General features: G+C 54.4%; 1 protein-coding gene across 15 annotated transcripts in view; it reads right to left on the bottom strand.

Annotated features, from left to right (window-relative positions):
• Nucleotides 1–12,636, bottom strand: part of ABLIM2 (actin binding LIM protein family member 2) — a 179,896-nt gene that overhangs the window by 33,003 nt on the left and 134,257 nt on the right. For 13 of the 15 annotated variants that reach the window (XR_007517717.1, XR_007517716.1, XR_007517718.1 and 10 more), the window contains 2 exons: nt 10,445–10,497; nt 6,267–6,405 (listed from right to left, as the gene is read on the bottom strand). Coding sequence is in view for 12 of the 15 variants with exons in the window: in XM_049886708.1 (XP_049742665.1) it covers nt 6,267–6,405; nt 10,445–10,497 (192 nt within the window). In the remaining 3 variants the exon portion in view is untranslated. The remainder of the gene's footprint in view (nt 1–6,266; nt 6,406–10,444; nt 10,498–12,636) is intronic. The other 2 variants (XM_049886709.1, XM_049886716.1) reach the window with 1 other exon arrangement.

Genomic DNA, 12,636 nt, shown 5'->3' with positions numbered 1-12,636 from the left:
TTCCAAGTTGTATTTTTTGCCCTAATAAGCCACATCACCACCAGTAGAGCCTGTGAGTTGTGTGTGATGTTGCAGCGAATTACCAAACTCAGTAGAGAAGGAGACAGAGTTCCGTGGGGAAGAAGAAGGCTGGGGACACAGACAACAGGGAAGTTGGACAGTCAAGATGCATGTGACCTCTGCCTCCTAAGAACTAGCTTTGTGCTGATTCTTATTATTGAAATTATTTGATCAAGTTGCACCAGGCCCCATGAACTCTAGACACCTGGCTGCTCCAATGACCAAGCTCAGCATAACCAGGCTCCTGGTAGCCTCCTTTCAGAACCCTGCATGGTCCCCTTCCCTTGGCACTCTGCCTGAGGGCTCCTTGAGTGTGTCTCTCTCCTGGTCTAACTTGTCAGGGGTTCAATCAAATCACTCCCAGGTGAGGACTACCCCAGACACAGCTATGGGACACATGGCTCATTACGACAGCCTAGCTCTGTGGGCAGTTGACCAGAAAGCCATTCCCCTGGGCAGGCCTTTGCCCATCCCACCAGTGATATGCCAGTTTTGGGTGCACTGCCTCTGGACATGTGGCTTTGCAGCTGTGTGGCCTGTACAGGTTGGGGTCCCCACTCTAAGCCTCAGTGTCCATGTCTGAGGAAAGAAGGGAGTTGTGAATGGGACACCCCTTGAATTGTCTGAGCTTCAGTCCTCTTGACAGAAGCAAGCAAGCCGGGCCCAAGGTGGCCCCGGCTCCTCAGCCCCAGGACTCTCCATGGCTTCTTCCATCCCTGTCAGCCCCTCCTTGGTCTCCTGCCAGCTTCTGCCCCCACCCTTCCCACCCCCAGTCCTGCTCTCTCTTTCACTCCAGCATGTTGTAGAGATGGGGAAATGGAAGAATCACACCGTGGAGCTCCCCTTATCTGGGTCTGAGGAAGAGCCATGTGTGTACGCTGGACGCCTTCCCCTTCCTGCTCACAGCCCTGCCGCAAAGCCCCAATCTGAAGAAATTCCTTAGACCACTGTGCACTTCTAGCCTCGGTGCTGGCTGTCCCTCACCCACCACCTTGTCGTCTGCCTGTCTCCCAACTGCCCCTCCTCCCATTTCTTGCCTCCCACCTGTGTATGTGCAGCTTGTACTTCTAGAACATTCTTCCCTGACCTGGGTTCCTGCAGTTGCCTCTTGGAACACCTGAGCCCGAGCAGGTGGAGGCCAGCTTGGAGCCCTCTCGTAAACTTTCCTCCACTCCACTGCAGCCACACTGGCTCCCTTGCTGCTCCCTAAACCCACCAAATATCCGCATGTTCAGGCAGGCACCCTTGGGTGAGTGGCATGGAGCTGCCATAACAAAGTACCACAAACCAAAACATCACCAAACCCTCTGCTGTGGAGTCGATCCCGACTCACAGCGACCCTGTAGGACAGAGGGGAACCGCGGTGGTAGAGCTGCTGTAAATCTTCACTGAAGTGACTGCCACATCCTTCTTCTGCTGAGCAGCTGGTAGATTTAACTGCTGGCCTTTTGGTTAGGAGCCGAGCACTTTAACCACTGTGCCACCAGGGCTCCTTAAAGTACCACAGGCTTGGCTTAAGGCCACAGGAATGTACTCTCCCACAGTTCTGGAGGCCAGGAGTCTGAAACCAAGATGTGGACAGGGCCATGTGCCCTCTGGAGCTCTACGCAAGGATCCTTCTGGGTCTCTTCCTGCTCCTGGCAGCCTCCGGCATTTCTGGGCTTGTGGCTGCATCGCTCCATCTCTGTCTCTGTCTTCATGTGGCCTCTGCCCTCCGTGTGTCTCTTCTTTTCTGTCTCTTATAAGGACACTTGTCGTTGGATTTAGGGCCCACCCGAGTAATCCAGGATGGTCTCCCGTTACCACCCTTAACGCAATCACATCTGCAGAGACCCCTTTTCCAAACAGGGTCACTTCCTGGGTACTAGGCGTTAGGACTTGGATATATCTTTTTGGGGGATGCAATTCAACCCACTACAGCTCCCTTCAAGTCTTGCTCAAATCCTGTCTCCCCTCCCTGACCACCATATTTAAAGCTGTGCCTCCTCTCACCCCCACATCCTACTAGCCCTCCTTACCTGCAGTGCCAACATAATCTACTTTCTAAGTTTGTTTGCGCCCATCTCCCCACCCCCATTAGAATGTCACCTCCATGGAGTGGGGAGCTTTGCCAGCTTTGTCCTCTGCCATAGCACACTGCCCAGAACAGGGCCAGGAATGTAGAGAATGCTCATTACATATGTGTTGGCTGATGGGCAGGTCATGCCCTCTCTCTGGGTCTTGTTCTCTCCATTGGAAAATGAGGAGATGGCACTGATGTTCCTTATCTGGTCCTGATATTTGTGGGTTCACCCCTACGGGCTCTCAGGTCATACAGTCCAGACCAGGGGCACTGCCCACTCTGTCTAACATTCTTGTGAGGCTGACAGGTGGCAAACCAGAGTGTCTCTTTCTTTCAACCATGAGTTAAAAAGTGTAAGGACTACCTTTTCTCATCCTTAAAGACCAGTGATAAAAAGGGGGGCCCAGAGCGTCAGACCTGTCTGTAGCATCCAGGCTAGGTGGGGAAGGGTGGACATACCACCTTGAGGCCATCCGCTGGGGCAACAAGCCTGAATCCTGCCTCTTCTTATAGCAAAATAATCAATATTATCCCCCTTTCCTGTGTATAAATCAGGTAATCAATAGTGTAACTTACTAAGCACATAGTCCAAATCATGCCCCATGTATAGTATAACGCGGAAATGAAAGAGTAGTCTATAATAAGCATTTCAGTATGAGAACTGTTTTGGAGAGGGTAGTGCTGCCCAGCTGAGAACCATTGGCAAGTGTTACACTGGTTTCTCACTGCTGTTTAGTCATCTGGCTTCCCCACTGGGGAATGGGGACTGTGCCATGCCCACCACTGCCTCTCCACTGCCTAGCGCTCTGTCCAGCACATAGTAGCTGCTCAATAAATACTGGTGGAGGAATGGATAAATGACTGAAAAAAGAATTCAGGCCCTGGTGAGATATGCTGATGGTGTCATGAGTGGGATAAGATTGGTGTCAAAAGTGGGAATGACGTTATGACAAGGCCCTCTGTGAGCACATGGAGGAGACTGGCAGCCCTGTTCCACTGAGAGCCCAGGTGGGTGAGTGGCAGGCAGCGGGACACACATGTGCTCACTTCTATCAGCATATCTTCCTCTCCCAGCTCCCTGAATACCCCTCCAGGCCTGGGGCTGCTCTCGTAGTCTCCGTCTCCCCCTTGGCACCTAGTACAGAGTCTGGCACAGAGTGGGTGCTCGATAAATACCCGTTGAATTCAATGCATCTCAATTCAACAAACATTTATTGAGTGCCCACGGTGTTGAATGTCACAGTCCTACCTTCCTTGTACAGAAGAACATTCTGGGGGTGCAGTGGGTGCGTCTCGCTCTGTGCAACCACTTTGCTCACTAAAAGCTGTGTGCAAATGGGATGGTGTCAATAGACACACACTGGGGACTCCTGGGTGATATCCAAAGGAACCCTGAGAAAAGAGAGTGGATAAACTTGATCCTGAGAGCTGCCCATCCTGCCTGGATTCCTACAGGCTGCACAGAGCAGGGCGTGCCTGGCCCCATGCACCGCCAGCAGCCCAGGTCCTTGCTGCTGTCTCCAGGCACATGGGAAGCAGGCTAGCTGCGTCAGGAAGAAACAACGGCACCGTTGCAATGGTTAGGCACAGTGGGCCTCCTGCTCAGAGGAACCAATGTCGAATACCAGGAAAAAGTGAAGGAAAGACAGAATCAGAATCACAGTCATCATAAACATCAGTAATGGGAAAGGACACACACTACATGATGTGTGTGCTTTGGGGGAAGATCCCTGGTTAAGTCAGGGACTCCAGCAGGCTGGACGCACCCTATGGAAGCACTCACATGCCCACCTGTGCTCACATGCCCACCTGTAGTCATGATAGGGATGTGGCAGTCAGGAATGAAGTTGACCAGTAAGCCCAAGCCAGTGTGTGACCGGCCAATGAAATCATTTGGCACAGCCTCCAGCCCCTGAGGTCAGCCACCTGTCAGGCCCAGGTTGTCCTTATTCCCAGCATTTGCGGGTGAGGAAGTGGAGCACAGAGGTGAAGATCACACACACGAACACACGGCGGTGGCAGGTAGGTCCTCACAGGCCAGCCTGTCTCCAGTTTAGCTTCCTCACACCATGCTCCCCTCCAATGTCCAAGGTGGCCACAGACTGAGCAGGTGTCCTGGGTGTGCTGCCAGCCTCCCTGAGGGGGTCCAGGGACAGGTGGAGGGATTGCACCAGCCTTGCAGGAGCAGGCCTGCCCACTACCCAGCAAGGAAGGCCTGCAAGTTGGAGACAGTGCCCTGGGTACTCATTTCCCAAGAGCTCTTGGACCCCGCCACTAAGGCCCCCAGGCCAGGACACTAACCAAGTTGGGGAGAGACTGAGATGCTGTTAAGCTGGTGTGACAAGAGCCTGTTATTACTGTTGTCAGGTGCCACAGAGCCTATTTCGACTCATAGTGACTCCACATGACAGAACAGAACTGCCCCATAGGGTTTCCTAGGCTGTAATCTTTACGAAAGCAGATCTACAGGTCTTTCTCCCATGGAGCCGCTGGTTGGGTTCGAACCACCAACTTTCTGGTTAGCAGCCAAGCGCTTAATCGTTGTGTCATGATGTGTGCAACCTTCCAAATACAGCGACCATTCATTAGGAAAAAGTGAGTGCAAAGCAGAAAGGCCCATTACTACAGACAATGGCCCCAACCACATGCAGGTGTGGTCTGCTTGTGGCAATGGGTACTGGGAGCAGGTGGAGGGGTGAAGACTGGCTTGTTGCTGCCCGATAGCAGGCTGGAAGACACAGGCTGGCAGCAACGTCTTGCCTGGTGAGTCTCCTGCAGCCCAGCCCCAACAGCCCCCAACTCTGCCTGTAGGTGAGAAGAGGGGCCTTCCACACCCATCCCAACTATTCCAGAATGAGCAAGCCGCCATCTTGGACAGGCCGCCATCTTGGACAGCCCCTCTGGGGTTCTTTTATTGGTGTGACCGTGTGTACCAGCTCTGAGATCCCAACATTGAGACCCTGGCAGTGGTGGAGGTGCTGGGGCAAAGAAGCAACTGCTTTCAAAGACTGCAGACAAAACAACACACCTTTCTACGTTTCGTGTTATTTTTCAAACAAATCACAACTTGCAAGCCTCTTACATCTTCTCTCTTTACCCTCACGTGGAGAAGTAGAGCCACACTGGAATCTGCTCAACTTTCACGTGCAAGAGCGCTTACAGGGTACTGCCATGAGAATGATGATGCGGACGGCAGACACGACTGTTCACTGAGCGTCTGCTACGGACCAGGCAGGGCACCACTGTGCGCAGGTGGTATCACAGCTTTCAAGGCTATTAACAACCCAGCAAGCCTACCAGCGTCACCCCACCATCCATCAATGGCGGATGGTCAGTGTTGGAGCCCGGCTTTGACCTCAAGTCTGCCCCACTGCAAAGCCACCATCCTGCCTCTGCTTACTCATACCCACGTTCATTCCCTCTCAGCCTCTGCTGCCAGCTAAGCCTCCAGCTTTGCCCACGGAAATCCCCCCCCCCACACACAGTTGAGAGCCCCAAGTCCATTTCCAGGAAATGCGGAGTGAGTCTGGCTGCTGTTTGCTGTTGGTTACCACCTACAGTTTATCTCATCTTGAAACAAACAACATTATGGGGATATCTGCTCTACGTTTGAAAATCAAGCCTAGTTCAGTCTTCACGACACCCCAGGAGCCAGGCAGACGTTACCTTTGTCTCCCGTATGGCATGAGGATATCAAGGCCCAAACAATCATGTCCCTGGCCTGGGTGAGCCACTGGGAGGCGGGACCATGCCCTGTCATCAACACCAAGTCTGGTCTTGCCCACCTGGACCATGCTCAGGGTTGTGCTTCAGGGGAAGCGGCCTGCACATCTAAGCCAGCAGGTCTGGGAGGCATTTTTCTAGAATGGCTCAAGAGCCAGGTTGGCTCAGCTGCTTTCTTGCAGCCCTGGGAGTATATAAGGAGACACATGGTGACCACCAGCTTTCAACAGCAGCTAATGTCAGTCCCAGGAAATTGCCAAATGCCAAGAGGGTTTGGGCTTATGTTTGGTTTGCTCTTATCTTGGTTGGCTTGCTCTTAGATTTTCTTACAAGCAAGGCTTAGATTTTGGGGGGTTGGCTCAGAGCTGTGGGGCCCCTTTACATGCCACGTGACAGCTCCGTGCTCTAAAGAACCACTCACGTGAGTAAAAGCTGTCGCCTGGCATTCTCTGGAGAGGGTCTCTGTCTGTCCCACTACTCTGTGACAGAGACTGGCTGTCCAGGTCTGGGGAGTTTGTCCTTGTGTCTGCGTCTCCCTTGAGAATCAGCCAGCTGGTCTTCTGTGGAGGAAAAACAAAGTGCCACGTGAATTGGGAGGCCATTTGCAACGGTGGAAACATCTCACCACCCCTCTGGCTGCTACCAACTTCTAATGTACAGGCCACCCCACGGCAGAATAACCCAGTGTGTGAAGAATCCAGGTTTAAGTAAAAAGCTCCAGAATCCAGTGTAGCTGATTCAGATTCTTTCTGGGCTTGTGGGTTACGGGGGGAAATGGTCTCTCCACACCTTACAGGGGAGGGAACAGCATTCAGGGACACTAAGAGACCCAAAGCGCTTCTCACAGGGAGAAAGAGGTGAGCTCAGCAGGAGCAGACAGCCGTGGGAAAGAAGTGAGCTCAACCAGAGCAGACAGCTGTGGGGTGGAGGTAAGCTCAGCCGGAGCAGACAGCCATGGGAAACAGGTGAACTCAGCTAGACCAGACGGCTGCGGGAAAGAGGTGAGCTCAGCTAGACCAGATGGCCGTGGGAAAGAGGTGAGCTCAGCCGGAGCAGACAGCCATGGGAAACAGGTGACCTCAGCCAGACCAGATGGCTGTGGGAAAGAGGTGAGCTCAGCCGGACCAGACGGCTGTGGGAAAGAGGTGAGCTCAGCCAGAGCAGATGGAGAAAGAGGTGAGCTCAGCCGGAGCAGATGACAGTGGGAAAGAGGTGAGCTCAGCTAGACCAGATGGCCGTGGGAAAGAGGCGAGCTCAGCGGGACCAGACGGCTGTGGGAAAGAGGTGAGCTCAGCCAGACCAGATGGCCTTTGGAAGGAGATGAGCTTAGCTGGACCAGGCAGCCGTGGGAAAGAGGTGAGCTCAGCCAGACCAGATGGAGAAAGAGGTGAGCTCAGCCGGAGCAGATGACAGTGGGAAAGAGGTGAGCTCAGCCGGAGCAGACGGCCATGGGAAAGAGGTGAACTCAGCCGGAGCAGACGACAGTGGGAAAGAGGTGAGCTCAGCTGGAGCAGACGGCAGTGGGAAAGAGGTGAGCTCAGCCAGAGCAGATGGAGAAAGAGGTGAGCTCAGCCGGAGCAGATGACAGTGGGAAAGAGGCGAGCTCAGCGGGACCAGACGGCTGTGGGAAAGAGGTGAGCTCAGCCAGACCAGATGGCCTTTGGAAGGAGATGAGCTTAGCTGGACCAGGCAGCCGTGGGAAAGAGGTGAGCTCAGCCAGACCAGATGGAGAAAGAGGTGAGCTCAGCCGGAGCAGATGACAGTGGGAAAGAGGTGAGCTCAGCCGGAGCAGACGGCCATGGGAAAGAGGTGAACTCAGCCGGAGCAGACGACAGTGGGAAAGAGGTGAGCTCAGCTGGAGCAGACGGCAGTGGGAAAGAGGTGAGCTCAGCCGGAGCAGATGGAGAAAGAGGTGAGCTCAGCTGGAGCAGACGACAGTGGGAAAGAGGTGAGCTCAGCTGGAGCAGACGACAATGGGAAAGAGGTGAGCTCAGCCGGAGCAGATGGCCATGGGAAAGAGGTGAGCTCAGCCGGAGCAGACGGCCATGGGAAAGAGGTGAGCTCAGCCGGAGCAGATGACAGTGGGAAAGAGGTGAGCTCAGCCGGAGCAGACGACAGTGGGAAAGAGGTGAGCTCAGCCAGAGCAGATGGAGAAAGAGGTGAGCTCAGCCGGAGCAGACGACAGTGGGAAAGAGGTGAGCTCAGCTGGAGCAGATGGAGAAAGAGGTGAGCTCAGCCGGAGCAGACGACAGTGGGAGAGAGGTGAGCTCAGCCGGAGCAGATGGCCATGGGAAAGAGGTGAGCTCAGCCGGAGCAGATGGCCATGGGAAAGAGGTGAGCTCAGCCGGAGCAGATGGCCATGGGAAAGAGGTGAGCACAGCTGGAGCAGATGACAGTGGGAAAGAGGTGAGCTCAGCCGGAGCAGATGGCCATGGGAAAGAGGTGAGCTCAGCCGGAGCAGATGGCCATGGGAAAGAGGTGAGCTCAGCTGGAGCAGATGACAGTGGGAAAGAGGTGAGCTCAGCTGGAGCAGACGACAGTGGGAAAGAGGTGAGCTCAGCCGGAGCAGATGGAGAAAGAGGTGAGCTCAGCCGGAGCAGACGACAGTGGGAAAGAGGTGAGCTCAGCCGGAGCAGATGGAGAAAGAGGTGAGCTCAGCCGGAGCAGACGACAGTGGGAGAGAGGTGAGCTCAGCCAGAGCAGATGGAGAAGGAGGTGAGCTCAGCCGGAGCAGACGACAATGGGAGAGAGGTGAGCTCAGCCGGAGCAGATGGAGAAAGAGGTGAGCTCAGCCGGAGCAGACGACAGTGGGAAAGAGGTGAGCTCAGCCGGAGCAGACGGCCATGGGTGCCTCCCCACCCTTCTGCCTTCCTTAAAGACTAGTGATGGCGGCCTCGGTTCTAAAATTGTTGGTGCTAGATGCCATCAAGATGGATCCTAACTCACTGCGGCTCCGTGCACCACGGAACAAAACACTGCCCGGTCCTGCCCCAACCCCATCTTATGATCCACAGAGTCCTCACTGGCTGATTTTTGGAAGTGGGTCACCAGGCCTTTCTTCCTAGTCTGTCTCAGTCTGGAAGCTCCACTGAGACCTGTTCAGCATCACAGCAACGCACAAGCCTCCACGGACAGACGGGTGGTGGCCGTGCATGAGGCGTGTTGACCGGGAATTAATCCCAGGTCTCCAGCATGGAAGGTGAGGATTCTACCCCTGAGCCACACTGCCCCCTCAGGGCTCTAAGGTACAGGTAGGTGACCTACGGCTGCGGCCAGATGGCCCACAGCCTGCTTTTGTAATTCAGGCTTTGCTGGACACAGCCACGCCTGCTCGTTCACGGATCTTCAGTGGCTGCTCTGCAGAGGCGAGGAGCAGCTGCAACAGGGTTGTGTGGCCACAAAGCCTGAAATACTCACCCTCTGGGCCTTCGTAGAAAACCTTTGCCGAGTCCTGCTCTAGAACAGGAGCCCTGGTGGCGCAGTAGTTAAGTGTTTGGCTGCTAACCATAAGGTCAGCAGTTCAAATCCACCCCAGTTGCTCCTGGGAAACCCTATGGGGCAGTTCTACTCAGTATTATAATAGCATTGCTGAGTCCGAATCGACTCAACAGCAATGGGTTTGGGTTTTTTGGGGTCTAGAACAGGTGTCCCAGAGTGGTGCAACCGGTTCACATGCTCCTCTGTTAACTGAAAAGCTGGAGGTTCAAGTCCACCCAGAGGCACCTCAGAAGAAAGGCCTGGCAACCTACTTCTGAAAACTCAGTCACTGGAAACCTGTGGAGCACAGCCCTGCACTGACACACAGGTGGCCGCCAGGAGTCGGCTGCTGGCAGCTGTGGATGAGGGCAGTGGTGGCTGAGAGGCAGGTGCTCGCCTTCCGCGGGGGAGACCTGGGTTTGAGTCCCCGCCAACGCACCTCGCACACAACCACCACCTCTGTCCGTGGACACTTGTGTGCCGCTGTGACGCTGGACGGGTTCGGCAGAGCCTCCAGGCTAAGACAGACCAGGGAGAAAGGCCTTGATTGCAAAAAAAATTAGCCAGTGAAAACCGCATGAATCACAGTGGTCTACTCTGAGTTCGCCATGAGTTGGAGTCGACTCAACAGCGGCCGGTTTTTTACCGGTTCTAGAACAATCGTGGAGCCCTGGTGGGGTGGTGGTTAAGAGCTCGGCTGCTAACCAGAAGGTCTGCAGTTCAAATTCACCAGCCACTCCTTGGAAACCCTATGGGGCAGTTCTACTTCGTCCTAGAGCATCACTATGTGTTAGAATTGACTCCACGGGAACAGGTAAAAACAACCATCCCGAATGCCCTGAGCACACGTTTTGACTGACGACCCATTCCTCCCAGACGTCTCAGTTACGGCACATGCAGCAAGTTACCACCACATAACTAGCATTCTGGTCATTGTCCTCAAAATCAGAAGAAAGCTGGCAAAGCCGCCTTCTAAAGTGGCCCCTTCCTCACGTGGCCGCGAAGCCCCTTGAGGAACAGACCCGAGAGCACAGAGCCTGAAGCTTCAAATCGGAGAAGGCCCTCCGCCCAGGGTTCCTCCTGGACCAGATGGTTTCCTGGCCTACCGGCCTGCGTCCTTACCTTCCTGTTGTCCTGGTCGAAACTCGCATCCTCTCCGTCTGACCGCCTCGCTGCTAGAAGGGAAAAATCCGATTGTAAAAGGAACCCCCACGTAGCCTGGGCACAGTCTCGCACTTTACAATCACGCTCAAAAATAGAAAATAACCAAGGAAAAAAGCTAACCAGGACAGGCACTTTTTAGGAGCAGAGGAAACAGCTGGAAAAGGTTCCTGGGAACTCCTTCTGGAGGAGGGGCATTTGCCCCGGCACCTTAAAAGTTTCCTAAGATCAAACACAGGTAGTGAAGGGGGGCCTATTTAAGCTCCAGCAAAGTGTACGCCAGCCCCCCAGGAGTATTTTTTGACTTAGTCACCAGCATTGTGAAGGACACATGTTCTACCTTCCGAGTTTAACCTCACAGTTGCAGAGGCCCCCGCTCCAAGTAAGGTACGGGGTGGGGGCCTCTGGGGCATGGCTGCAGACCCCACCCACCCATTTCACAGATCAGGAAACTGAGGCTCAGAGAGGCCAAGGGCCCTGCCTTCAGTCATGGGTTGTAGGTGGTAGAGGCCGGCCTTGAACCTAGGCAGTCTGACTCCAGAGAACTTCCTCTCTCTGTCACAGCTCACTGCCTGCAGCTCACAGAACACAAAACCCGCTGGAAAACGTCTGCCAGGAGCGGGAAAGCAGTTACAAAATACAAGCCTAAAGAAACTCTAAGAAATGGGGCTGGCAAACGCTCGCTTGCCACGGATCCCTGGAGCTGAGGAACACGGTGTCTGTCTCCCCCAGCCGCCTTTCTCCGGGAGTTGTCACCTGGCTGGGAACATCATTTCCAACCGACAATGATCATGAAATGATAAGGAATGAAAGGCTGGCCTTTCTCGGCATCCCTGGGTTCATAAAGCCCTGTCCTGTGCGCCTCAAATGAGAACGACCCCATGCACTGAGCGATTAACTGGAACCCATCTGTGTCCTTCTTTGCATGTCACAGGGCCCCTCAGTTTCCGGTGTCAGGTGCGCAGAGAGGGGCTCTTACCTGCAGCGGGTGGAGGGCTGGGACCTCTCGGTCTTTTCGAGCACCCTGCCTCCTGTACCACCAAGGACAAGACGGACACCAGGCCCGAGAGCTTGGATATTTGGGACTGGGCTACCGGACCTTGACGGGGCCAAAATGGAAGACTGAGTAGTTGGGTCCTGGAGATGCCGACATCTTGTTACGCTCAGTGGCTACCTGCGTCTCCTTCATCCGGGAGACGGTGATTTCCACTGGGAAAACTGTCGCTGGTCTCTCCCTGCGCCGTGGCAATGAATGGCAGGCCCCAGGAAGAGCAGGGATGGAGAAGCGGGGCGCATGCTTGCCGGTTGCCTGGACAACTGGCCGTTGCTGGGCAGCAGAGCCCTTGAGGGTCTGTATGGCCATTCCTCAGCTGTGGTTCTGGGACAAGCAGGGTCACTGCTATGTGGAGCTCCAAGACCACTGCCACCGTCCACCCAAGGGTGGCTCCCACGGCCGAGTCTGCCAGGAAAGGTAAACAAACCACCTCCCTGAAAAGCCCTTGGAGGCCTGAGAGAAAATGGCACCCTTGGGATAATTTGCAAGCACAACCCCGTCAGGTGCCTCCAACAAGAGGGCTGTTTGGGACCTGAGGTCCCAGCCCCTGGAGCTCAGGGAATCTGGAGGTCACCCTGGGCTCAAGGATGGCAGGGTGGGCTGGACATTCTGGCTGTAGAGCTGCTGCGGGGATCAAACATGGCCCTGAGGTCTGACGAGAGGGGTTTTCTTCAAAATTTGATCACTTTTCCTCGGCAGAAGCCAAGAGGTCCAGCAAGGTCTTTGGCAAGCCTGCAAAACACACAGCTGATTGTCTTGAGAATTCCTGCACAGGAGTGTAGGAATCAGGCATTTGCCATTATTGCTTTGCTTCCTCAACAGGGCTGAGCCTCAGTTTCCTAACCTGTAGAATGGGCACACAGCATCTCCCCTTCTAAGCTGTGAGGTTTACACGAGACACAAGAATATAATGGGGAGCTCAGCTTGTAGGTTGTAAAATTTAGGAGTAAATAACAAGACGATTCCTAGGCTAATCTGTGGCATGCTTCTTTGAGATGCTCAATTCCAGGCAACCATAGAAGACAGCTGGTCTGAGCCCTGAGATGTGTGTCACTGGGAAACCTTAGCTGGAAGCATCCCAATAAAATTGAGGGATCTC

This window comes from Elephas maximus, chromosome 5, assembly GCF_024166365.1.
Source record: "Elephas maximus indicus isolate mEleMax1 chromosome 5, mEleMax1 primary haplotype, whole genome shotgun sequence".
Lineage (NCBI taxonomy): Eukaryota > Metazoa > Chordata > Mammalia > Proboscidea > Elephantidae > Elephas > Elephas maximus.
Note: the sequence above shows the minus strand (reverse complement) of the source record. Positions and strands in the feature narration are given on the sequence as shown.